The sequence below is a fragment of the Sycon ciliatum genome, chromosome 8 (assembly GCF_964019385.1).
Source record: "Sycon ciliatum chromosome 8, ocSycCili1.1, whole genome shotgun sequence".
In the NCBI taxonomy this organism is placed as follows: domain Eukaryota; kingdom Metazoa; phylum Porifera; class Calcarea; order Leucosolenida; family Sycettidae; genus Sycon; species Sycon ciliatum.
Genome location: NC_088650.1, coordinates 17,911,636 through 17,938,992, shown reverse-complemented (window position 1 = coordinate 17,938,992; position 27,357 = coordinate 17,911,636). Strand labels below are relative to the sequence as shown.

Below are 27,357 nucleotides of genomic sequence, written 5' to 3'. Positions count from 1 at the left end.
GCTGGACCCGTGCTGGTGTGTCACCGTGTGGATACCAAGCTTTTGCCGAGACAGAAAGACAGACGGACGGACATACACACCACCCACCACCCCCCCCCCCACACACACATACACACAGACGGAAACACCCACCCACACCTCCACACACACACACACACACACACACACACACACACACACACACACACACACACACACACACACACACACGCATACACATGCACACAGACGGACACACACACTAAAGGTGTGTGCAAAAATACCAGTGCAGGCGGGCACACCGTGTTTAAGAGATTTCAGAAAACTGTTCACGTCAAACCAGTGACAGTGATGTGCTAGGAAGTAGAGGCAAAATTTGGCCTTGAAAATCTGAGAAACTTTCACATTTGAAAATGATCTAAACTGATCTAAAAATAAGAAAAAAAGGTAAGGAATCATCATACCAAGCACTATCTAAAAAGCACAAACGTCGATGTGCCTAAAATAATTCATAGGCCAATAAGACTGCAGTAGGTTGCCGTGACTACTCGGAAGACGCATTCGGAATTCACGTGCAGAGTTGAAACCGATCCGAATAGAGGCAGGAGTAGGAGAGAGATATTGGAGAGACGCCATTGGTGGCAGCGGCGCAGTCTTCATGCTACCCTGGCACAGTTGAAGAGAGCCACGTGGGCAGAACCGGACTAATGTCCATGGGCAAGAGATTGCTTAGCAAAACGGCCGAGGAAAGGCATACACCATAGGCTGTGATGCGAAGTGCTGTTCCCAGTATGAGATCGTCCAGTATAAGCAAGCATACTGTGGGAACAGCCGTGAGCAACAGAGCATCATCATGCAGGACTTCAACAGTGAGGACACGGCGGTATGTACATGTACATGAACACACACAGGCGGTCGCGCGCACACACTCGCGCGCACTCACACGTTATATCCATGGTCTACATGGGCGGTTGAGCGTCGAAACCAGCCACCACCTGCTGGAAGGCGAGCAGAAGAGAGCTGCCGTTGCCATGCACGGTGAACCTGGTCAAGCAACGCAGAACGCAGAATGCAAAAGAAGAAAAACAAGAAGTCAAAACACAAGCAGCACACGGAGCAATAAATGCATTTTAAAACATGCCACGCCAAAAACTGATACACCATAGCTCAGTGGTTATATTATTAGAGCATCGCTGGCCTCAAGCCTCAAGTGAAGGTCCCTGGTTCGAGTCCTGATGATGATAGTTAATTTTTCCTTCAGACTTTTCCCTTTTTCATTCCCTCAACTTTAATGAATGCCAAAAACTGATTTTGGTGATATTCTACAAGTGGCTCGAATGACAAAACAATAGATGATATGCCAAATAATGCGCAACTAGACTTGGAAGGGCATTGGATGCTCAACCAAGCCAGGGCGAGGAAACCTAATGCACCTGACAACCTGTAATAAGCACAGGGGCGTCGGAAGGTATTTTAGTGTGGTACGGTCAGCCATCTGAGGTGCAATTTACTCGTGGGGGAGTGGTGGCTGAGCCGAAAATTTTGAAAATCTAAGATCATCAGTGTATTTTATCAACAAGAGTCCATACTCCCCAGAGTGCACAACTTCACTTATCAGATCTGGGACGGCGAAATCCGTGTTGCACGTCATAGTATGACATCATGAGTAGGGGAAGTGTGGACCGTGCACGCGTGGTGGACCGCGTCGATGGAATGACGCAAGTCCGACCCAAAAAATGACATACATCACGGCTTACGCCGTCCCGCAACCCCATCCCAGTTGCGCACTCTGAGGGTGGGTTGTGTACTCTTGATTTTATTGATTCACGGGGTACCTGGGGCAAAAAGTGGTACGGTCAATACCGTAGTGACCGTACCGTGTCCGACGCCCCTGAAGCGTATCAAATGTTCTGCCGCAAACTACCCTGTGAATAACACTACATTCAGGTCTTTCAGTTCTTGGCATTCTCCCTCTGCACGACGAACACATCAACACAGCTGTGCTGGCTGGGTTCACAAGGCGTTGTGTGGCATGCGTACCGTAGATCGACGTCGCAACAAATCACTCGCACGTGCAGTCAGCACTGCACAAGGGCTTGACCTCAATTAATTCAACGACGAATATACTCATGAAGCTCAAGTCCGCCATGACTTCAGGCTGTACGCCGGGGCAATTTTGAGCACTTTCAATTCACTTTTTCATCCCCTCCCAACCATTGTAGAGAAAAAAACGAAGATCAGGAGCCAAACAGAGAAAAAACGGCGAGAACTCCCCTTTAATTAACGACAGGGACCTAAAGATGTGATGCGACTTATTTGTGGGAGGAGACTTGTAATCGTGGAAACACGGCAGTATTAGTAGTACAGCAGTGGCAGAAGGAAGAAACAATTTGAAGTTCACTTGCTTGACCTGCAGCAGACCCAGGGTTCTTGCCTCACAGCTCTTGTGGCTATATGCGATATGCTTACTTGACTGTTTTTACACTGATGATGGGCCATGCTTGAAAATTTGGTGAACATTTCAAGTGACGTATGCAGCAACGAGACCGTGTTTCGAGTGTTTGAGTTGAGGCTCCCTAATATGCTCACCTGTTGACGTACAAATATAAAACAAACAAGAAGAGGACGGAAAAAACCTCTTTTTTACGTCCTCTTATTGTTTGAACTAGCTCTGCCTCTCGGTATTGAGCACTCTCTTGGACAGCCTGGAACCTTTCTGTTTTGACATACAAATATAATGTACATGGTCATATTTGTAGATAGTGGAGCAAGGCTAAACGCTACTACAGTACTAGTAGGGTACGATCTGGCTTGGCGGCATCCAAACACTCTCAGTGTACTGTGTACATCCTTCTGTTGTCATACAGTCAAGTCGAGTCACACATGTCATGAAACTGTGGAAGTGTGTACGTGTGTGTGTGTGTGTGTACGTGTGTGTGTGTGTGAAAACACGCGGCCCCGCCATGGACCCAAGCGTCGTTGGAGAGATGTGGCAGCTTCAGACCTGCGTGCGACTGGTAGCCCGGAGGCGCAATGGTACCACTTTGCTCAGGACCGGGACTGGCGCGAGCTTTGTCGTCGGAAGCCACCAAGCCAGCCCAACCAAGAGTGTTCGTCTGTGTCTGCGACTTTCCCCGTCCGAATGATTTATCCCGTCACAAGAACTACTGCCTCGCCTAATCGATGGGCTTCCCAATGGCCCAACGGGTGTGTGTGTGTGTGTGTGTGTGTGTGTGTGTGTGTGTGCACGGATGTGGGCGAACCACTCAACTCACTGAGTATCGGCTGGTACGAGGAAACTGTCACCCTTCTTCAGCGTTCTCTTAGGGGCTCTCTCCAAACACAGCTGAGTCTCTCCCTCCTGCAACAAAAATCGAAACACAGGCACAGACACTCTACCGAGAAGCTTCCACTACAATTATAGTTGCTTCACACCCACTGTGGTAGGTTGAGCACATAGACAAGACAAACACAACATGCCCTCTCGAGCTCCGCAGCAACGCATGCCTGAGCTACATGAGGAAAGCCTAATACCTATAGTAATCCCGGTGCTGCCCAGCCGTAAGACGACGACGCACTCATGGGCCAGCCCTTGTTTTCGTTTGTGTGAACTTGTGAGTGTTTTCATGATAGTAAATCATACAACCTGAGTTGTTAGCATTCTGGGAGACAGAAATGAAATCACACTCAAGAAAAGAACGAGCTTCAGCTCCTAGCAAGCAATATTTCCTTCGATGTGTATGAGGATACGCATTTTACCATGTTGTTTTTGGCTACCTTTTTCTGCGCTGTCTCTATCTCATCTCTGCTGCGTACAGTTTATTGTTCTTGCTCATTTTCTCTTTGCCTGTGCCATACTCGTCGTGAAAACAACCATGCACGAGCTATCAGCATGTCGGAAGCTGGACTCAGTACTATTCTTGAGATGTGGAAAGCTTAATTAAAGACCGGACACTTTCATGGTTGAACAATGATGGCTTACCGCTCGTGACAGGTGTCACAAAGTGCTGTCGTACGACTACACCTCAGGCAACGAAAACGTTTTAGAAAAAAAGGACACTTAACCATAGCCAATGGTGTGTGTGTGCGTGTGTGTGTATGTGTGTGCGTACGTGTGTGTGTGTGTGTGTGCGTATGTGTGTGTGTGTGTGTGTGTGTGTGTGTGTGTGTGTGTGTGTGTGCGTGTGCGTATGTGTGTGCGCGTGTGTGTGGTGTGTGTGTGTGTGTCCCATATGGTGCAGTGGTATGTGCAGCGATTTCCGATCGATAGGTTGCGGGTTCGATTCCCGACGATTATGGTCACACACGTCTTTCTTCTCTTTCTCAGACTCCTCCTGACTTTCTTTCATTCTCCTGGGTGGTTAGTACTGGTTACCAACAGCCAGTGCATGCCAGAGTATGTGGTGTGATGTGTGTGTGTGTGTGAAAAAAAATGAAAAAGACCAAAAAGAAAAAGTAGGGATTCACTGGCCAGAAAAAGCCACTTCATAGCTGTGTGGTGTAGACCAGGCTGAATAGTGGCGGTCAATTCTCCAGCCTTGCAAGCTGTTGAATGGTGCAATCCCAGCACAAGCCGCTATGGCTTCTGATGTAGCATCGCTATTATCGCCTCCGGCGATGGGCGTCCAATGGTCCAATGGTGTGTGCACGTGTTGAATGTGCAACTCCCAATACTCATCGCCTTACATTTATATCGTCTTATACTTAGGGTGCGTTCTTAAATCCTCTCGGAAAAGTTGGAGACTCTCCGAAAAGTTCGAGAGCCGTTCTTATATCCTCTCCGACTTTTAGGAGGCTCTCCAAAGCTCTCCAAGCTTCAGAGGTGGTTGAAACTTGGAGATTCGCGGTTTGGGATCAGCGCATGCGAACTACGACTAAAAGCCACGTGTTCATCATGAGTGTACGCACACGTGCATACTACATTCGTGGCACTCAAGATCGCGGCCCCTTTGGCGCTTCATTTTGCTTGACATGTGCAAAATATCTCCGAATTCTTCGAGACCCGTTCTTGAATAATCCCAGTTTCTTCAATTTCTCTTTTCTTCTTCTTCTAGAAGCTAGAGAATATAAGAACGCACCCTAAGTACCGTAACTGTTCAGATTGTCTAAAATAGCGAATGACAATGCCGCTTTCTAAATTATGTATTGCTGTCGAAACAATTATTCGCCATAAAACGGGAGGTTTCCAGAGGCAATAAAGTGAGTCTACTCTTCTCCCTTCCACCTGATACAGACTACTTGTTGAGCGCTGGATCAGGTGAGAATCCTATCTGCTTGCTAGTCTACGGTATCGGTTGACGACCTGGTGCTACTAGATTACTAGATTGATCACCGGCCATGACACAATGTCATGTATTCCACCTGACAAGACGGCATCGAGAGCACAGTAAAACCTGTCAAGGTGACCAACTGTCCTAGAGGACCACTACAACTTCGACCAAGGGGTGTTATTTCCAGTCATGTGACCCTGGATAAGAAGACCATATGTACATGGGACCATATTTCGAATGTCCCTCGAGCGTGAAGCATGGATACAGTGATTGGGAATTTCGGTCTTTGACCACTTTGGTGGGTCTGATCTCCTCACCTCCCACCGCATTAGGAGCTGCATCTGCGCCTTGATCCTTGCAGGGTGGTGGCGTTCCTACGGATGCGGAAAACTCGGCCTCTAGCCGAGTCTGACGCGAACCGTGAATTTTGATTTGAGTGTTCGGCTTAGACAGGTTTCACTGTAGTTGGAAAGTGTTGCTTGTAAGCAGCCTGAAGTTTAGGGTTCACGGATTGGCATGCTAGCGTCGCCAGCTACATCATGCACGTGACAGGCGCGTGCATATACTGTCCCACACAATCGGTCAGTGCTCAAATCGCATTTTCCCATCAATATCACTCACTTTCAACTCTACGGGATTCATTACGGTTGGCTCAAACTGCCTGAATTTTTGAATCCACACGCACGAAAGACGTTCCAAGACTTCCACCGTTCGTATTTTTTCAAACGAGTTCCGCGTTTTCCAGTAACTTTGGCCAAAGTTCGGCTAAAAAAACAGGGGGAGCCGTTGCGTGTCCGTAAAATACTGAACGGTAGAAAGATAGCCAAGGTCGAGAGCAAAACAACAAGCCATTATTTGTCAAAATCGAACAAGAAACGGCTCAGCGCATCTATTTTCCGTGCACGCGCGCGCGTACTTTGGCCGACAAGGTGTGGAGAATTTCTGAAGAAGAAGAATAACAAGAGCAGCAGCGCTCGGAACAGCCGTGCTGGATACTTCCAATCCCGACGATGGAGCGTGTTGGCTGTCGTGAGCTGCTGAAACGACCATGACATTTCTTTTTCTTTGTATACCCTACATATCTTGACGTGCCCTAGCTCAGTTTCGGCCTCTTTACAGGAAGAATATTTTCTTCCATGGCATCAGCGGCCAAACAGCAAGAAGAGCAACAGATCGAGATTTGCAGGGCAAACAAAGGATGCGTGCAGCTACATCTAGTCAGGTTCGATGCAGCTGCGCTTTGCCAGAACCTCAGCATGCAGATAAGAAAAGACGACAGAGTGTCTCAGATGGAACTGGATCTTTCGCCAAGACCGCCACTGCCGCCATCATCAAGTCCAGGTCAGTCAGAAAAGTGCAAAGCCCGAGTGAAGTGAAGCCACTGAAGCCAAGGAAAAATTCAAAAAGTACGCTCTCCGGCTAGACTTCGAGTCGATATTTTTTTACTTCGATAGGCGCTGTCGCGGCCTGTAGTGCGCGTCCATAATCCAAAATGGAGGCGCACGTGACGGGTGCTTTTAGTGGCAAGCCGTGAACCCTAAAGTTTGTTCATTTCTTGAGCGTGACCTCAAGCGTCGTTCGTTTTTCTGGCCAGTGAAGATGCTCATGCAGTAACCTACCCATTGCCAGAGCCATGTTTCCCAGCCAGACATCGTCTTGGTCGTGTTGCCAAACGCGGTCACCTACAGTCGCCATCGGCACAACACAAAAGACGATAGGCATATCGGTCAGTTCAAATGCGGGCACCAAGCATAGTTTTGAAGTATCAGACGGTACCAAGACACCACCCATCATGTACAATACTGCTCAGTGAAATCCAGTCTCGTCACTTAAGTACGCGCCGGGCATTTCGCAGCCCTAGACCCTCGAACACTGGGCTGCGAAAAGGTGCACGGCGCCAACTTGACTCTCGCGACTGGATTTCATTTGAGCAGCACTGTACCACGTGGAACTGCTCAGATTTGTCACGCAATGAAAGTCAAGAGAGTGACATACCGGGTAATAGCTAATGCGGAGGATTACAAGCATCTACAAAGTTCATACCCGATGCAGCCATGTCACCACCGGTGTGGATTGCAGGAAGAGAGAAAGATTGAAAACTAGTTGGAGGAATGAGCTCAAAGTAACACGCTTTTCTACTTGTATGGTGGTGACAGCATAGTTTCTGATTGTACAGTCAACTTCGCTAATAACGACTGCGGATATAACGACAATTCGCGAATAACGACAGAATGTCCATGCCCAGAGCAAAGTCCCATCCAACTGTATTACATAATGAGACTTCGGGTATAACGACACTTCGCGAATAAGGACACTTTTCTGATGCCCCGCCGAGTGTCGTTATAAGCGAAGTTAACTATAGTACCATAGTAAGTGTGAATAAAGAGGTTTCCTGCCAAGCCTGCGGTGCAAACCACTCCACTCCATCAGGTAAGGATTGAGCACTAGTGACAGTTCAAGATACAATGTCATACTGAAATCACATAGCAAGTGCAGCAACACATGCACTCCCCCTCCCCATCTCTTGCACACGGACTGGACAATATGTTCCAAGCCACAATGAATACTAATCCCATGCCTCTACAAAAGGTGACAGAACTACAACTCTGGGCATACCTCATACAACTTACTTTATTGTCCATTCCTTCAAACACGCTGATGCTGCCGTCTTCCTTTAGCTTGTCAGCATTGTCGTCCAGGAACTGCAAGGATTCGAAAGAGCAGAATTGTACGTTGATCAACTCCCTCAAACTTATGACTGCTGACTGACAACCTACATAGTATTACTAGGACCTATAACCCACACTAAGAAGAGGAGGAAGATAGTGATGTGACTCGATGAACCCCAGGCAGCAGTGCGAGCCAGTGCTGTCCATACGCGTAGAATGGTGAGACCAGATGCTGCTGACTACTGCACACATACAAGCACACAACACTGTCACGTACAACATCTCTAGTTCCATGCCCATGCGAGTATGTTAGTACCGGCAAAGTCAGACAACAGATCACTGTGCTCATCAGGACCAGAATCAGGGACCTTCACTGCAGGCCAGTAATGCTGTTAATTTATTAATACTAAGAACTGATGTAATGCCCTGCAGAAGCTAGAGGGAGGACTTACCTGCTGGAAAGAAAACGGCTCCATGACTTTCTCCTTCCTCAGCTCGATCACATCTTCATACGGGCCTAAACGAAAACGGAATACGACAAAACAAAGGGCAAGTGCAATGAGAATTGAGCAGACACACGCTAGATGAGAAAATGGCCACAAGGTCCTGGACCCTAGAGTGCACTGGGTTCTAACCACCTGTCTGTGCGTGTGTACACGGGGCAATGATACCAGTTGATACATGCCAGAAAGGCGCAGCCGTAACGGTATATATATCAGAGCCGGTACTGCAAGTGTGCGCACTCGCAGGTAGGCCAAGCAGGATGTATTGCACACAACAGGGGTATTGCACTTCTAGCTGCAGCCATGCAGCCATGCACATAGTACAACCCGTGTCAAGGCCCAAGCTCTGAAAGGGATATTAGTGACCGGGGATATTTTGGCTCCATGCTATTAGCTTGAGTTTGAGTTCACATCGCTCTGGTCCGGGAATGCTTCCACATCCAGAAGTTTCCGCACCAAGCATTCGCCCTGAACGCAAACACTGAGCCGTGAGCGGTACGAGCGATATCGCAAAATAGTTGAAAATACCCTGCATGCCATGTGGCGACGCAGCGTATCACCGAATACTGCCCGCACTCGCTGGCGTGCATAAACTGTAGTACATGACAACAAAGCATGACCCAGGCTATAGCGTCCTTGAACACTCACATCTACTGCTTGCATGCATCTCTCCTATATGAACTAGAAGCAAGTCAGTTTTCTTTTCTTTCCAAAAGCTTGCTCTCTTACCATCGACGGGCTTGCCTGTTTTGTGAGCTTCCGAAGCAAAATACCTATGTCATAATAAGAGACAAAAAACATAAGGAGGTTAGTACTTCTTTAGGCAAAAAACAGCATTTTCCCACTGCTGAGGCAAATAGGAAACTAGGACTGAGTCGGGTAGCATTTTCTTCGGGTATCGGGTTCGGGTAGTTTTCCACGGGTAGCACGAGTACCCGAGGGGGTAATGTTTCCATGGTAAAAACCACAAAGCACCCCTTCCCTTACACACTGGGTAGACATGCAGAGTATTACATGAATTCGCACACGTGCACTGTACATGATGTCATCTGCCACTTTGGGTTTCCGGTACTATTCTGTACCCATCTACCCGAGGTCCTCATGGGTAGCACGGGTACCCGACTACCCGTGCACACCACTATAGGAAACAGCGGCAAACACATCTCTGCGGATCACACCGTACTTGCGTGCTGGTGGTTGCTGCAGCGTGTTTGGGCCGGCACTATGGAAACAGTTCAACCAGTTCAAATGCCTGTACAGTCCATTCACAAATATCAATTTGATTTCTGGACTTCCATTTTTGAAGGAATCAGTGGAACTGCCTCGAAGGAGAATGCTGTGAAGCATTCGAAGTCGGATTTTGCACTCAGGATGTTAAACATGAAACGAGCCCCGGTAAAACTGCAGTGCAAATTTTCAAGTCAACTTCGCTTGGAAAAGCAATAGCAGCTGCGTCCATTGTCCTTTTCCGCACAAAATTCTGCGATTAATATTGCACCGGGTGATAATACTAAAAAGCAAAACTGCTAATCCATACTGGTAGTCGCTGGCCAATTATGAAATTGTGTAGCAGTGACTGCTATCCTACCTAAAATGTTGAGCACCTAGAATTTCTGAAATACCCCCCCCCCCCCCCCCCCCCTATGTGTAGCATACAACCATTGGCACCACTGTAGCATACCTTTTGATGATGGGTGGAAGGTCCTTCTCCAGGTTTTTCAGGTGGAACATCTCCTGGTAGAGAATCTCTGTGGATCCATCAACATAGTACCTGAGGACATATGGGATGACAGTAGCACAAGCAAAGGAAACATGTGATGGTAGCTACATACAGGCTAACTTATTCAACGATGCATACGAGGGGGGGGGGGGGGTAGTAAGTTTTTACTGCACACTGTGACAGCAGCTGTTCCCTTGCCACATCGGTCAGGATAAATCCCATTGAGTCGTTCATTTTAAAAGCGACCGAAAGACTGTCTCCGTCGAGGTCGTTGCAGATCACTCAATTCATTCTATTAAAAAACAGATCCAGACAATACAGGTATTCATAACATAACATGAGTCCAAATGTGCATACCTCAAGCAGTCGTCTTCCTCAGCAATACGGTGTCGCTCAATGACCAAGCCGATGGTGTCCGCATTGCGCTGCGGTGAGTGTGGAATACGTGAGGGTAGGCAGAACAGCTGGGAAGGGACGGTGAGAAATGGGGAGTGTGTGTGAGGATGGGTGGAGAGAGAGAGAGAGAGAGAGAGAGAGAGAGAGAGAGAGAGAGAGAGAGAGAGAGAGAGAGAGAGAGAGAGAGAGAGAGAGAGAGAGAGAGAGAGAGAGAGAGAGAGAGAGAGAGAGAGAGAGAGAGAGAGAGAGAGAGAGAGAGAGGGAGAGACAGACAGAAAGACCGACGGACACAGATGAACAAACGGACAGACAAATAAAATGGCTATGCTGCATACATAAAAGGGATAGAACAAACCACTCTTGCCGTTGTTGATCAGCAAAAATAAGTAACAACGCAAACTCCACAAATTGTACGGTTTTGCACTTAGATATTTGCCATGTTAAGGATTATTTGATCATCCTGAAGCACGACATTGAGCCACCTCTTTTCTGAGGTATTCTCAGTATTCAGTAAGTTCTACACAGAATTTCAAGAGGAGTAGTTGGTACGCAGTGTCCAATGCGAAATTGGTCAGACGGTATAAATCCTGCTGAATAGAATATGGGGTAATTTGAACATTCGAAATCTTTCTTAGGACGGACCTTTAGTGACGTGCCTACTAAGCTGCTGTTGTTGGTTTTAACCAAGTACTTACTTATAATGACAAGAGTCCATAACGGAGAGGGGGTAACTGTGATTTCTATTCTATGGGCAAAACGCGCAGTGCGTTGCCTACATTACATCATGCAGCTACAATCCACGCATTCGGTCACTGTGGAAAATCAAACACCACACTTTCCCTATGCTTTGAACTGTCCTACGGAACAACTTCTGGAGTCAGTGCACAAAAAACTCGGAGATCGGGTGGCTACTCGAATGAATCAGGCAATATGGATGTGCTGCTGGCATAAGAGATTGTGAGTGATGCAGGCAGGTTAGGTAATGTGGACAGCTCTCCGCCGCGCACTGACCCGTGGGCACAGCTGCGTACTGCTGGTTATGGACTCTTGATAGCCACATTCATCCTATCAGACGTTTCGGTGTGGATAAAAATAGACCTTAATGTCGCGTATTAAAGCCGTCTTATTCCTGTAGAAGCCGATGTCAGTACTATAGTGCGTTTCAAAAGTATAGACCTCTAGACTTTTTTGAATAATTCAAATTTGGTTTGAGCTTTTTGAGAAATTTCTTCGGAATATTACTCAGGCAGCTCACGCAATTTTTCTCATATAAATTTCTAAGCGATTGGATAACAGACGCCCAATTTCGAAAATTTTATGCACAAAGTGATCACAGATTTTATGTGGTATAGATGCTGTCCTAACGGTTTTTTGAAACCAGAGGTCTGGACTTTTGAAATGCACTATAGGCTTCTACTCAGGTCAGGCTTCTATCCAAACCAAGTATTCCTATGTTTGTCAACACAAAACCAGGCATATTTGCTGCCAGTGCATCTTGAAAACAAGGCCTGTATTCAAAAACAGGGTTCTACACGAGACAATACGGATAATACGAGACAATACGGACAATACAAAACAGTGATGGCGGCAGTGACTGTGGCACAAAGTGCAATGCTGCTATCCTTACCTCTCCTTCGTTGATGACAATGTCCTTGGGATCAGTGCCATGCTCCATGATCTTGAGCACCATGGAGCCCTTGACCATGTAGAAGAGCTGCTCGCGGACACACGAGAAACAACAAGACCTAAGGAATCAGAGACAGATAGTAATCGCACTTCTCATTTCTCAGAGACTAAAGGTGGACAATAGACATTGAGTGTCACTAGAACAACAAGCATATCTCACAGGTTGACGAAGACTCCCCCCCCCCCGTTCAACTCTACAAATCCATTGGCTATCAGATGCGAGGAGCCAATGCAACTTTTTGAGCTCAGTCTGAAGACTGTACTAAATGTACACCAGCTACACGTAGAGTAAGTACTGAAACTCTGTAGCTTTTCCAAAAGGTGCGAGAATGTGACACACACACACACACACACACACACACACACACACACACACACACACACACACACACACAACGCACACCCACGCGCGCGCGCACACACCTCACCTCACCTCAGACCTGCCCATCGCTGAAGCAATGATAGCGAACAGCTATATTAGAAATAGCAACTTGTGCAACTTGTGCTGGGATTACACACACACACACATATACATGCATGCCCACATGCGGGCGTGCACACACACACACACACACACACTCACACACATGCCCCCCCCCCCCCCCCACACACACACACCACACACACACATGCACACACTCGAACAAACAGCACCCCTCACCTCTTCTCCGCACTCAATGTGATAGTCCTTACGCTGGTTGGGACCACCTACAAACATGATCTTCAGCCATCCATTATTCCTGCACACGACCAGGAAAACAAACGTTCAATACTGCACTGGGCAAGAGACTACCCAGGCAAGCACCAAACCAAATGCACGTCACATCTAGTGAAACTCAGCACCCGCTTAAGAGACTGCAAAGGTAGCCGTTACTCTGCATGTATTATCAGCGTGAAAGCAGCTTAGTCTCTACTCCCCGTGCTGCTGTGCGCCAGCCTCATTCGTTTAGGCACAGGCAAATCGAGGGTCACTCAGCACACGCAGCACATCAGAGAGTTGTAGCGTCTTTAAGGAGATGATGCTGGTGACTATAACGTGAAAAGGTGTAGGTTTTTTTTAGGCATGGTCGCATACAGCATATTCGGTCTGGCATGCGATTGGGATCAGCAAGCCACGATTGTGAGCTGCATGGACCACAGATCATTCAGAACGTTTAAACCAGGTGCTGAAACGCACATCGTTTCGGGTACCTTGATCTCGCTACGCCTCCCCGTTGGACATGCACACGATCGTAGCCATGCGCGTACGAAAAGCATCATTGCGGTGTGAACCTAGAATCAGTGCCAAGTGTTTTATATTTAAAAAAAAAAAATTTCGACAAGAAAATTGAGGGTTCGTCAGCTATAGTGATTCTGCGATTACCTCATTTGAGATGCTTTGTCTGGAGGGGAATCAGTGGCATGAGTGCCGGTTTTCCACTCTCTTATCTCAATGTAAACTAGCACTGTCTGCTACTCTATAGCACTGGTTTCCACTTCACACAAAGCATATGCGATTGACCACCATAAGCTGCTCATTCGCATCACCCCTTCACTGTTGTTGTTGTTGTTGTTGTTGTAGAAGTTTATTTAACGTCGCACTATAGCTCACTCTCCGTGGACTTGTGTGAAATTGTAATGTTGGGCAAAAATTCGTTTGAAAATTCTGTCCAAACTACCATGGTTTGAAGATACCAAAAAAATATTTGCCAGTAAAAACAGTACACGTACATGACTTTGTTGCATACGGGTGGCTTGAAGTTGTCCTTGTTCTCCTCGAGCCACGATGTCACATTGAGAACACCATCATCTGCCTTCTTTGCTCCGCTTTCGTCACCACAGGTAGAGCAACGCTTCGTAGCTCCATTGTCAGCCATTGTGTCAAAGGTCGTTCGCGAATAATGATTTCTGAGCAGCGCGACTCAATGTAATAGGCACAATGTTTCTGTATTGGTAATTGAAAACAATTATTGGTAGATCTGTGGCTGCGAACTTAGCGAAGTAACACCAAGAGTACCACCAACTGTGACCAAGACAAGATACGAAGAGGAGACCAAACAGGAATACAATCGTGCATGATTGTTCGATCGAACAATCGAGTCATACATCATTACATGCAGCTCGCGCGCTCTCTGTCAAAGAATAAAAACAGGATGCGTGTGCACGTGCACGAGCTAGCTGAAATCGTACCTGCTGACGTCATGACCTGCTCTTTACATAGTCATTAGATTAGTACATAAAACGTGAGCACGTGATGGGAGGGGAGGGCGGGGGGGGGGGGGGGGGGGAGGGGTGCTTCAAGAGGGGCTCAAGTCGAAACCGTCGAGATCAAAGACCGTCACAAAAGAGTCAAGCTACAGTTGTAGTTGGCCAAGGACTGGGCGCTGGCTTGACGGTTCGAGAAGGAAGCGCATGTACCGTAGAATCTCGCCAGAGCGCCCCTACCTCCTCGACGCTTCAGGTGGGGAGGGGCGGATGGGCGAGTCCTACTTGCCGCATTCAGTGCTACATGAAAATGTACTCACCCTACGAAAACTGTTCGTGCATCTCGTACACCGGACCCGTCAAAACTCAAGGGTTTGTGCGATCCGTGGTCAAGAGGGTGGGCACTGTTGCGTACATTTCCAACGGGGTCGAGCATGCGTCTGCAGTACAGTACGGCATCTCAGACTGTGAAAGAGTCATACGAGGATACAATCAATCACGTCCCTGACAAGAAGTCAGGGAGGGGCGGATAGGAGAGACGGGGCGCTCTGGCGGGATTTTACGGTACATGTAACCGTTTCTCATGGAAGTTTCTCCTCATTCAGGCTGACATTCCTCAATGTGCTGTATGTACTGTCCAGTGTGCGTAAATAATGATTATCATCGGGATTCGTTTTATTATGTCAAACTCAGCACAGCCGAGTCTAGGCACCTGCGGATAATGCCGGTAGAAAAATTGGCAGAATTCGGTACTTTTTCTGGTAAGTTTCATGCATGTTTGGTATGTGGATAAAGAAATGGAGCAGAATTCGAGGAATTGCCCGCCAAAAGGTTTGTATGGTTCTGCCAATTTCACTGCTTTTCGAGCAGAATCTGCCACCTTTTCGAGCAGAATCCGCCGGTGCCTAGCCGAGTCCCTTCCACCAGAATGTTACACAATTTAATACACATGCACATGTTAGGCTCCGGCGGATTATGCTCGCGAAATCATGGAATTGTGCTTTCATGGATTCTCGCATTATGCTCGCAAAATTCTCATATTATGCTTTGGCACGTGGGGATACATATTCACTTTGTTGCACTTATGGAGCCTCAAACTTCGGAAAATCGTGCCTTTTCGTACTTGCAAGTGGCCATTAGTACAACAAAATACATGAATATCCCCATACCAAGATGCATGCTGGAGATCACCATGGAAAGGAGAAAACATGACTTCTTCTAATCATTAGTTGATCTCTTTTGTAATTTTCATTGCCAAATTATTTTGAGTTACCTTTGAAAACTATCATGTTCAACTGGCTTCGTAATCATCATACTCGTCCAACCGATGTCACCCTCACCCTGGGAATAATCAGCTCATCTCTCCCGTAGCTCCACCTCTCCTTCCACCATGACCGAACATCAACTATACCTCATTTGTTTAATTATTAGAGCAATAACCATAGCTTGCACAGTTGATGGTCTCCTCCAGCGCGCTTCTTTGCACACCTTTGCGGAAAAGTTGCGAAGTAGTTGTTTGTGAAAATGAAGAAAGTTGCGATTTCTTCCAAAACAACGGAAAGTTGCGAAAAAAGTGGCGAGCATCTTTGGAAAAGGGCTACTCCGAACCCTTTACCATGCAGACCACCAGCACTGATCAGGTGCATTCACGGTACACAATTGTGTAGCTTACATACTAGAATTGTGGTACAATCATGTAGTTATGCTCCTACCTCCGAAAGGATGCCAAATTATGCTCCAAATTTTCAACCACCAAATTATGCCAATAATTATGCCGGCATAATCCGCCGGTGCCTAGCACATGTACATTGCCATGATCGGCCGTGACAGTTTCCTTCTAGAATGTTTTGTATCACAACACCAGCTAGAACTATCTCCGAGACTTGTCTTCAAATGCAGTTGCAGCTAGGGACCGGCGGATTCTGCTCGAAAAGGTGGCAGATTCTGCTCGAAAAGCAGTAAAATTGGAAGAACCATACAAACCTTATGGCGGGCAATTCCTCGAATTCTGCTCCATTTCTTTTTCCACATACCAAACATGCATGAAACTTACCAGAAAAAGTACCGAATTCTGCCAATTTTTCTGCCGGCAGAATCCGCTGGACTCTAGTTGCAGCTGGTAGACACTGAGTGAGCCACTGCATGGATTATCCGTGACGTTAGCGGCTGCCGGAGAAGAGTTCGCCGAAGTGATCAATCCTGAATGCACACACAGCAAAGCCAACTTGATGCCGAACCAATTCCATCAATATTTTTGTAAGCATGCCTGGCCGGCTGATAACCAGCCTTTATGTGACTAGTCAGGTAAAGCCGGAAAACTATGCAACTGGCAAACAAGTCTCAGTTTTACTGGCCGTCATCATGATGTGCCATGAGATAATGATATAAAATTTAATACAAAAAATACAAGTACTAATATGAAACTCGGGTATTGAGCCAATAATAAAAGTAGAAAGGAAAAGAACATATGGAAACGAGTTAAGTGGTGGAGAGTTACTCTTAACTCGTTTCCATATGTCCTTTTCCTTTCTACAAGTACTAATAGTCTATAATTATCAACTGACACCCTACATTACCAATAGCTGACTGCCGGGCATGGGTGAAAATAGCATGCTGTCCGGAGATAGAGTGCATAGCCAATCCTACTACAGTAAGACCAGATATTTTAACGTCAATTAAAGTTAACGATTGCCGGATTTCTGTGAGTTAGCGAGATGAAATTCTAACGAATTCCGCCTCAAAACCGGCAAATGACTGTACATGTACATGTATTATCGTTTTTGTACATAACAACTTCAAATGTTAACGGATTTTTAAAATTCGTTAAATCGTTAGAGGAAAACATGGATGCAGTGAAAATGAGTGAATGGGATTTTCGGTCTTTGACCACTTGCTGGTGAGCTGATCTACTCACCTCCCACCGCTTTAGGAGCTGCATCTGCGCCTTGATCCTTGAAGGGTGGTGGCGTTCCTACGGATGCGGAAAACCCGGCTTCCAGCCGAGTCTCACGCGAACCGTGAATTTTTTAAAAAAATCGTTAGCATTAAATGTTCGTTAAAATTACTGGTCTTACAGTATACAGTACCGTACCTTTGCGCACCTTTGTATAATGCACACCTTTGTATAATGCGCACCCCCAATCTTCATTGGGGGTGTGCACTTCAATCTTCATTGAAGTACATGCATTTCATATTCGGAGCATAGTGCGCACCTGCGATTTAGGGCCTAAAATAGCACATCTAAAGTGCGCACTATACTCCGGAAAATACGGTAACATGGCGTACCGCAGTGACCCACGCACAGTAACATGGCGTACCGCAGTGACCCACAAGAAGGCAGATATGCCTGTTGGCTTGGTGAATTAAAATTAAAATCAGGGAGTCGTAAAATACCGGTATTTTACGACTCCCTGATAAAATTAAAATACCATACCATACCCACATACAGTCACACATGGCGTACCGTACTGAGTGACCCACATGTTAAAAGCCCATGCGCTTGTACATGTAGATTACAGGTGAGTTTTGCCATATTCGAAATTTGTTGAAGGTCGGTTGGTCTCATAATATAGGCGCGTGCGCTTTTAATTGAGTAACCAGTCTGGAATTTGGAAATGGCACTAAATTCTGTGTGTGTAGATGGCAACATAGTGGTGCCAGTGTGTCGCGGGATTGAGTTCACCTTATAAGCCCATGCGCGTATACCATGTATGTGAGGGTGCGCCAGTCAGTTATGCCCGGGTATAGGCACCGTGATGCGCGTCACTACGGGTACTCAGTACAATATATGTCCAAGAAGGGTTTGTACAGTGCACGGTCCACTAGCCGTGACATGACATGCACCTTCAAGGATGAATGGTTGCCGCCTTGAACCTGCTGCGTGTACCATGGTGTACCCCCGTCACTTTTTAGTTAGCCGGCCTGGACCACAACATGCCGGCGCATAACCGTGCCCCACCTCCTCACCTACAGTACTGCTCCGAGAAGGAAATCCAGTCGCATCCCTCAAGTGCTGCGGTGATGTGCCGCATATATCCACAGTCAGTCACATGACGAGAGAGCTTGGAAGCTCAGGGCCCTACGCTATGCTTTTTTGCCTTGATGACCTAGACAAAAAAAAAGCATAGGGATGTTATAAATTCTTTGAAGGGGAAGTTGAGGCAAAAATTAAAATTTCACCAGTTGTAGTCTTCGGGGTGCTGAGTCGAATGGTCTTGGTCCGAGAAAGCTGAGACGCTACCTTCCTACTTGAATCCCAATCGAACTCGCGCACTTCCACCGAAACTGGGTGACTGCGCCCTACTAGATGGGGATTTGTATGCAAAATGTCACTAAAAGCGCCATTTCGTTCTTATAAAAGCACGGATGACCCCGATTGACCCATATGTTGTAGTCTTTTGGACGCTGAGTCGACTGGTTTTGGTCCGAAAAGGCTGCGATGCAGCGTTCCTCCTGTATTCCCAATCGAACATGGTTGAACAAGCGGTCACGTGCTCCTGCGTACACCAGTCACCTGGTCACCGTGCCTGCAGGGTACAACTTACTAGCCTGTTTGACCTTTTTTGGGTGCAGTCCTGTCACTCGAGTTGAACTCGAGTTGAACCTTGGTGTGAAAGTTGTCGCCTGCTGGCGTGGTGACCAGGTGATTTGGGCACCCAGGAGCACGTGACCACTTGTTCAACCATGTTCGATTGGGAATAAAGGAGGAACGCTGCATCGCAGCCTTTTCGGACCAAAACCAGTCGACTCAGCGTCCAAAAGACTACAACATATGGGCCAATCGCGGTCATCCGTGCTTTTATAAGAACGAAATGGCGCTTTTAGTGACATTTTGCATACAAATCCCCATCTAGTAGGGCGCAGTCACCCAGTTTCGGTGGAAGTGCGCGAGTTCGATTGGGATTCAAGTAGGAAGGGAGCGTCTCAGCTTTCTCGGACCAAGACCATTCGACTCAGCACCCCGAAGACTACAGCTGGTGAAATTTTAATTTTTGCCTTAACTTCCCCTTTAAAAAATCCCTTTTTTTAAAGACATAACCTGGGATTCGAACCCGCACTATCGCGCCCTGCATGCATCCCCCGATACACCTCGCATACATACTAATTCTTCCAAGTTGCTTCACATTATGATCTTGCATTTGAAAGCCCTATTTGAATATGCATTGTGGCCAGCCGTCTTTGATGGTACGGTACGGTAGGGATAGGTACGGGACAGGTACGATCGAGGGTAATACGACACCGTCTCCCGTACCGTACCATCAAATACAGCTGGCCACATACAGCTGCCCGCAATATTCAAATAGGGCTTTCAAACGCAAGATCATAACGTGAAGCAACTTGGAAGAATGGGTATGAATGCGAAGTGTATGGGCCGGTCTTGGTCGAGCGGAATCGGATCTTTGCGTCATAATACCGTACACATCTGAGGGGAACCCGGGGAGTCGCGGGTACTCTTGGATCAAAAACAATGGTGCCCTGCCTCGAGACCGGCCTTGCGCTGGTGTGAAGTGTACGCATGACATCAGAAGATCCGATTCCGCTCGACCAAGACCCTACACAGAGCTGGATCGGCGTTGCACACTCTGGGGGTTATGTACTCTTGGTCTTCTGCATAGCTACGGGAATAATACGGTTTTATGTGCTGCCTACTTCAACCGTTGAAGCGTCCACCAGCCTGGGCTGTAGAGTAGTGTAGTTGCACAGATTATACTCCCCCCCCCCCCCACCACTACCAGAAGAGCGAAACAATAAATAAATTTTCATTCTGTGACGGCTCACCCTTTTCTGACAGCATTGTTACTGCGGATCCTACATTTTATTCATCATCATGATTCGACATCGACGTCCGTTTTTATCTTCATCACAGACATCAGATAACACTAGCACTAGCATGCAGTTCATGTCCAACGCTGGGCTGTTCTTCAGTACGCATGCGCATTTGGTGGAATGGCAACAACACTACTTTTGAAGTTTTGTAGACTACCAGTCACGCCACTGCTCGGGATTTTCCCAGCACTGATCACCTGCCTGTGCAGCAACAGGGTTGTGCCGACGAGGGGAACTTTCGATGATGCATGAATGCTGCTATGAATCAGCATGATTTTGGGAAGCCCAGCTGGCCAAGCCAACTCCTAGTCCTACACAGAAAAAATGCGCAATCTGCAGATTCTGCACAATGCACACATCACCAGAATGCAGATCACACGTGATTCGTGATCGTGAGCCGGTGTAGTGGTGACTCGGATCGGGTGAGCGACGCGACGGACGCGTACCGGCGCGGTGTATACTGTAGTAGTATACTGTATAGTGTAGGTCAACAGGTACTATACTAACGTAATCGTTTGTTACTTCATGTGCAAGTCCACGATGGTCTACGTAGATCTACGTCTAGGCCAAGCTTTGGACCCATGCCATGCCATGCCATGGTGAGCAAGACGCGCCAGGTGCACATGAATGATGATTGCATGCTGTAATGCACTGAGTCCGTGCAGAAAGCGGCCGCTTTTCTCTTTATCCTGTCAAGCTAACGTTTTGGTTTAGGGAGAACGAGCATTTAGAAGCACTAGTGGCGGTGCTGGCTGAAAAGCCTGAGCCTGGAGAAAGATGAGTTCTATGAGCGGTGGCTCGCAGCCACTGTGCAGTTGCTGCGATAGCGGCGGATTTGTCCCTGAAGTCGACAATCGTCACTTGAGCCAAGGTGTGGGCGCAGCGCAATGCCAGTCTTGCAAACACACGGCGATATCTCATCGAAAGACGGTAAGTATTTCGGTTGCGTCCAAACCACTCATAGTACTGGATGATTAGTCTCAAACATACACCTCCTTCTAAATGAACAAGTCCGCTATACTAGTGTGGGCTCCGCATCGTACACTCTGTCTCCCTTCGAAATACAAAGCTGGATGCACTCCTAAAATGCGGATGGTGTAGAAATTTTGACTTTTCCAGCATTACTAGTATTCCTGTTGTTGTGTGCCTGCTTCTGGTTCACTCTCACAGGAACACATCCCTTACCCGACAGTGCGTCCGGCGCAACCTTCCCGACCTGCTCTTCCGCAGGAGACTGGCGTTTACCGTGAGCAGAAGCAGCAGCGATATGATACAACACAACCGGAGCACGCGTATCATCAGCGACCTGGTGGGGAACGAACACCATCAGTAATGCCAATTCCGGGCGTTCAGCCAACGAGTGTCTTTCCTGGCAGCGACCCCGCGCATCCTCCAGGCAGTGGCAGACCTTCATATGACCGTCCAAATGAAGGCCAGCGGCAGGGAGCACCTCTGCCTCTGGGAACATCAAATGGCATAGAGCAAAATCAGCAGCAACACCATGTAGTTGAAGCTGGCTTTACACCACGACAGCGCGTAGAGAGCATGTACCGCACGCCAGAGCAGCATACTAGCACGCAGTCTCGCAGAGAGCGAGCCAAAGCACTGGTAACGCTCATGGATGCTGACGAACGCTACAAAACGGTCGATATGGATCAGCTGATGGAGGCCAACCGTGAGGTAAGCTCAAGGCGTATTTCATATTACCATAATGCCAGAGGAAACGGTATACTAGTAGTAACACAAGAAACAAAAGGCAAAAACACGTAAACGCTAATTCCGATTGCTTTCACACTCAGGTCAACAAAGTTTCGCTAAACACATAGCAAATCCACAAGCGATGAAACACAAGTTGAGTAAGCCACTTTGCGAGGTCTACGAGTATTTGCTGTTTCTCCAGCCGCTGGCACATGGTAAACCGTACAAAATAATTAAAAATAGTTTACGAAATTATCATCAATGTACTGTCGTGGACATGGAAATCCAGTCGAATCACCGGGGTCGGCGGCGCCCTCAGTGCGTATAGAACGTCGCATGCAGTGCACATGTTGATCCGATGCCACCATCGCGCTGCAGCACATAAATGAATGGGTGCATGGTATACGTACGACTGTATGGCCAGCGGCCTGGGGCCGCTAGGCGTGCGACTGGATTTCCATGTCCACGACAGTATTTTGATTTTGCTAATTTCATCTCTCTAGCATACATGCTGGATAGTAAACTGTTATACATGTTTTCAGATTCTTGATCGAGGCCGGCTGCGGCAGAAATCATGCACGGGGTCGCAAGGTCTCTTTCTCCGTCCTGCTGCCCTGATGTAGTCGATTGTCTCTTTGTCCCCCTGTATCATTTGCCCAATATTTATGTCTTTTACAAACCTACTGTAGCGGACATGGAAATCCAGTCAATTGACCGGGGCCGGCGCCCTCAGCGCGTACAGAACGCTGTGTCACATTTGTGTGTTTCCTTATTTCTCGCAACTGCTGTTGACAGACCCACCATCAGCAGTATGGTACGATCATGGCTGATGGTATGGATGTCCTGGAGCGCTATGCGTTCAACTTGCTGCGCGAGACCAGACCGGATGGGTGGCGAACAATACGATGCAGCAACACGGTGTACAAGACACGGGTATGCCTGCTGGATTGTGCTCAGCTTTTTTTTTTTTTTTTTTTTTTTTTTTTTTTGCTTTCACTATGTTCACAAAACCTGCTCCAACTGCTATTATGCAAATGGTATGTACCAACAGTATCTTTTCTTTATGTGTAGAAGTAGTGTGGTGAATTCTTGAGGAAATACAGGGGTCCAGACTCCACCACCACCACCGCCACCACCGCCACCACCAGGGGACTGTCTGTCCTCACAATACTATTTTATTGAACTATTAAGCAAGGACAACTAGTTTATCATGACCTGCAACTGCAAGGCATGCATACATGTACCGTGTGAACAACAACAAGACCAGATGCATGCAGCATGCGCGCACTTACCAGACAATGTGCCGGACATCGACATGGGACGCACATCTCTGGCAGTGAAACATACCTACTTGGCGGGTGTACATCTACGGCATAGGACACGCACTGAGCGAAGTTCACTGCATCTCCAGCTCTCCTGTACTGTGGCACAAACACGTGCTGTTGTTGTTGCTGCTGCTGCTGCTGCTGCTGCTGCTGCTGCTGCTGCTGCTGCTGCTGTTGTTGTTGTTGTTGTTGTTGTTGTTGTTGTCGTCGTCGTCGTCGTCGTCGTTGTTGTTGTTGCTTTTCTCGTTGTTGTTGTTGTTGTTGTTGTTGTTGTTGTTGTTGTTGTTGTTGTTGTTGTCGTTGTCGTTGTCGTTGTCGTTGTTGTTGTTGTTGTTGTTGTCATGTTAATTTCTTCTTCCCACCGGCAATAAATGAATTCCCTGTACACTATTTATTTGGTCGTGCTGTATCTGCAGATATTACCAATGGTGGGTGCGCAGGTTTTTCTAAACATCCTCGGCTACACACAGGTCACAGAGCAGGAGCTCTCCTTCCCGCCCGACACTATTCCTAATCGGGCCGTGGTCGTGGAACTTGCCGCCGACATGATACTGGCCTACGCGGAAATCGAGCTGCGCATGCAGGGCCTTTGGTCCGACGTGGACACACTGATGTCTGGTCAGCCTCTGTCCCAGCCTGGACACCAGCAGCAGCAGCAACTCAACCAAGCAGCAGCGCCTGGTCGGGGTGTGATGGACTCAGCGCAGTTCCAACGTGGTGCTTACCTTGGCACAGACCGAAAGGCAGCACCGCAACCCACGCTGGATCCACCGCTACAGCGGCACCAGCAGCCATTTCAGCAACAATACCAGCACCACCAGCAGCAAGCCTTGCGACAGCAGCCTGTTCAGCAGCAACCTCTTCAACAGCAGCCCCTGCAATATCAACCCCTGCACGAACAGCCCCTGCAGCAACAACCCCCGCAGCAGCATCCCCTGCAGCAACAACCACCGCAACAGCAGCCCCTGCAGCAACAAGAACAGCCCATGCAGAAACCATATCCGTTTGGTTTTGTTCAGCCACCTGCAGCCACAAATGCTGGGGAAGCACACATGCCAGAAGCATTGCATCCGCTTCCCGCTACCCGGCAGGATTCCCATTTGCCAAATTTCGAGGTTCAAAAGCCGATTCCACAAGGAGACGTGCATCCGGAGAGGTTTAGGAACCACCAATCAGATCTGTCTTCCTCCGGTCCACAGCAGACTGGAGCAGATAGCAGGCAAGGTACAGCACACTATCAAGAACGCAGCGAGCCAAAGGCACTGCACGCACACCCACCAGCGCCAGACAGGCAAGACCAGGACAGGTACCAGTTGCCACCTCTGGACATACAGTCAAACCAGCAGATGCACCAGCAACAGCAGAGTGGTGCCGAGCAGCATCTTCCAAGACAACCGCAGCATTCCAACCAGCAGCACATGAGCTCGGACCCTTTGCACGAAAACAGTAGTTTGCCTCCCGGTGTCCCTGGGCAAGCTGGCAATATGGCCAGCTCTGCAGCAAGCAGCAGTGGACAGGAGCTGCTTAGCCAACAGTCCAGTCCATATCAACACCTTCCAGGTGCCATTGGCAGTCAGAATCATCCATTGGGAGCATCTGGTCGCATGCAACTGCCGAAGATTGACCTACAGAAGTCAGCTATCGGCTCAGGTGATAACCAAACTGTGTCGCTCATCACACCGGATGTAATTGGAGTGGTCGGCTCAGGGGAGGCCTTTCCACAGACGACGGCGCCGAAACAAGTGCCTGTTGCTGCAGCTTCCGAAGTAGCTGCTGAATACGGCACCACGCCCCGCAGTGGAGAGAGTGTTCATCGACGAAGTTCCGGCAGTTTTCCACAAACACCTACTACTCCTGCTACTCCAGCCAGCAGAACCTCTTCTCGTCCAACAAGCAGTAGCTCTGACCGTCAGATGTGGTCTGCGCAGCAGCAGCAGCGGCAGCATTCTTCTGATTCATCCTCGTCTCCCGCAGCAGTGACAACACCCCAGGGTGGATTCCAATCAACTCAGCGACCCATGTCGGGACAACAGCCGCAGCAGCGGCAGTATGCAGGACAGCACTCTGGCGTCATGCCTGCTACACCGCCACAGAGGTACTCGTCGCGTGACTCTGGGCCGCAGCACCCACATCAGTACTCCGGTCAGCAGAGCTACTCATCCGGCGAGTATCCATATCCGCCACGCACCAATATGTCTGGCCCGCATTCAGCGCAGCTGCCTGGTGGCATACAGGCACAGCAGAGTGCTGGAACTGAGCATGGTCATCAGTCCGGCGGACATCACTCCAGCGGTCATCAATCCAGCGGCCATCACTCGGGGCCGAGGAATCACTCTGATCAACATTCGGGCTATCAGTCAAGTCACCATTCCGGACCAATACACCACTCGGGACAACACCAACCTCACTCGGGACAACACCAACCTCACTCGGGACAACACCAACCTCACTCGGGACAACACCAACATCACTCGGGACAACACCAACGTCACTCGGGACAACACCAACCGCACTCGGGTCAACACCAACCTCACTCGGGCCCGCATCATTATTCTGGCCAGCTCCAGCATGTTGAGCCTCAGCCGCAGCGTGTCTCTGGACCACAGCAGCACTACCAAGAAGGAGCTACAAATATCCCCGGAGCTGTGCCTTCGGGAGCAGGACTCACAAGCACGGGTGCTTCGCCCAGCGGCCCTCAGGCTGCGGCAGTGCATCAACCGTTTCCGGGACCGGACCAGAACAACTTAAACATAGCCTCTGCAAGTCGTGATGGTGCGTATGCTGGGCAGCCTGATGGTTACTCACAAGATGCAGGTCCTCATTCAACACCTCACTCTGGCGAGCACCGGCGATTTGCTCCTGGTCAAACTTTGAATGAACCGAAACATGTTACTACTCCACGTAGTGCTTCGGGCAGCAAGCGACGCCCTCCCCCACCTCTTGGCACTGCCAGGCCTTTGACCGTGGAAGGTTTGAATCAAGGTGCAGCTGGTTCGCTGAAGCCTGATTCTTCTAGCAGCCTGAACCAGTCCATCGTCCTGCCTGCCAGTAGACAAGATCCGGGTGTTATCGGTGCAGCGGTAACGCCATCACAGATGGCTGCCGGAGTGGACCTTTCCACCCCGGGCGCGTCTGCTAGCCGGCCGCACAGCCGGTCTAGCGGGAGGGCAGAGCCAGTCCAGTGTGCAATGTGTCATGAGAACGAGGCAACCTTCATGTGCAGCAAGTGCCCCCTGAGTCCGTTGTGCGAGCGCTGTGACGAGATCATGCACAAGCCCCGACCGGATCACCGGCGTCAACGGATAAGCCGTCCTGGATCGACCCCGTCCCAGGGTAAGCCAGTCTCTGAGCTGGCTTCTCGTTGATGTGCCGGTGTTAGGTAGATCGCATATTCATAGTCAACATTGTTATCCATTGTGGGATAGGCTGATTCTTTCCTTGCGGTAATGTCTACACTTCATGCATTTGAATTTGTACTCAGATGGTGAGCCAAGGAACACGTCTGACTGTTCAAAATCTGGTTTAGTTGGTGGACTCGATCGCATAACTTGTGCCCACAATCATTATGTTACAATTTGAATTTGTTTGCAAAATTTCCTGCAAATTCAGGATTTTTCCTTGTGTATAAGATGCATAACGGAACGGTGCACTCAGCAAGATGTGTCTGTCATTGTTAAGTGATTTGGCTTTTTTCACTGCTGGCTGACAATGACCGTATGGCCCGACCATGCTGTACCCATGCAGGCTCAACTCCTCCGCAAAGGCCAGACGCAGCAGGTCCGCCGCAAAGGTACTGTGCTGATTAGGCAGGTGTGCGATACTGATTGCGTTGATCCAGCTGTTGGAATCGTGTACTAGTAGTAGTATTGCTGCTGTCCGAAGAGAATTCGTTGTTTTATCTATGGTCGTTCTTCGGACATACCAATTGTTGACAAAAGATGTAGTGAATGTTCTCTAGGCTCAACATGCGTTTCATTTGGTGATGCCATCTTCAGTAGGTCCGTCGAATAGTAGTGGTAGATTTTTCTTTTGACCAGACGAGACCAGACGACGCTTGCAGACACCAGCGCGAACACTGCACCAGTCACACTCCACAACAGC

General features: G+C 48.4%; 2 protein-coding genes across 4 annotated transcripts in view; one reads left to right on the top strand and one right to left on the bottom strand.

Moving 5' to 3' along the window:
• Window positions 1–260: 260 nt before the first annotated feature.
• On the bottom strand, window positions 261–14,260 carry LOC135823964 (3-hydroxyanthranilate 3,4-dioxygenase-like). Its single transcript, XM_065336841.1, has 11 exons — window positions 13,934–14,260; window positions 12,885–12,963; window positions 12,165–12,251; window positions 10,499–10,605; window positions 10,103–10,192; window positions 9,151–9,194; window positions 8,371–8,435; window positions 7,880–7,951; window positions 6,869–6,931; window positions 3,255–3,340; window positions 261–1,023 (listed from the first exon to the last, which is right to left on the bottom strand). Exons 1-11 carry the CDS (start codon window positions 14,077–14,079, stop codon window positions 939–941), a joined length of 924 nt encoding a protein of 307 aa, XP_065192913.1. The 5' UTR covers window positions 14,080–14,260; the 3' UTR covers window positions 261–938.
• A 6,649-nt stretch (window positions 14,261–20,909) lies between these two features.
• The window catches only part of LOC135823961 (transcription factor 20-like), a 20,824-nt gene continuing 14,376 nt past the window's right edge, over window positions 20,910–27,357 (top strand). For 2 of the 3 annotated variants that reach the window (XM_065336839.1, XM_065336838.1), the window contains exons 1-5: window positions 20,911–21,163; window positions 21,404–21,913; window positions 22,727–22,864; window positions 23,673–26,589; window positions 27,001–27,046. In XM_065336839.1, coding sequence (XP_065192911.1) covers window positions 21,011–21,163; window positions 21,404–21,913; window positions 22,727–22,864; window positions 23,673–26,589; window positions 27,001–27,046 — 3,764 coding nt within the window. In that variant the 5' untranslated portion in view covers window positions 20,911–21,010. Of the gene's footprint in view, window positions 21,164–21,403; window positions 21,914–22,726; window positions 22,865–23,672; window positions 26,590–27,000; window positions 27,047–27,357 lie in introns of all 3 variants that reach the window. The other variant, XM_065336840.1, reaches the window with a different exon arrangement.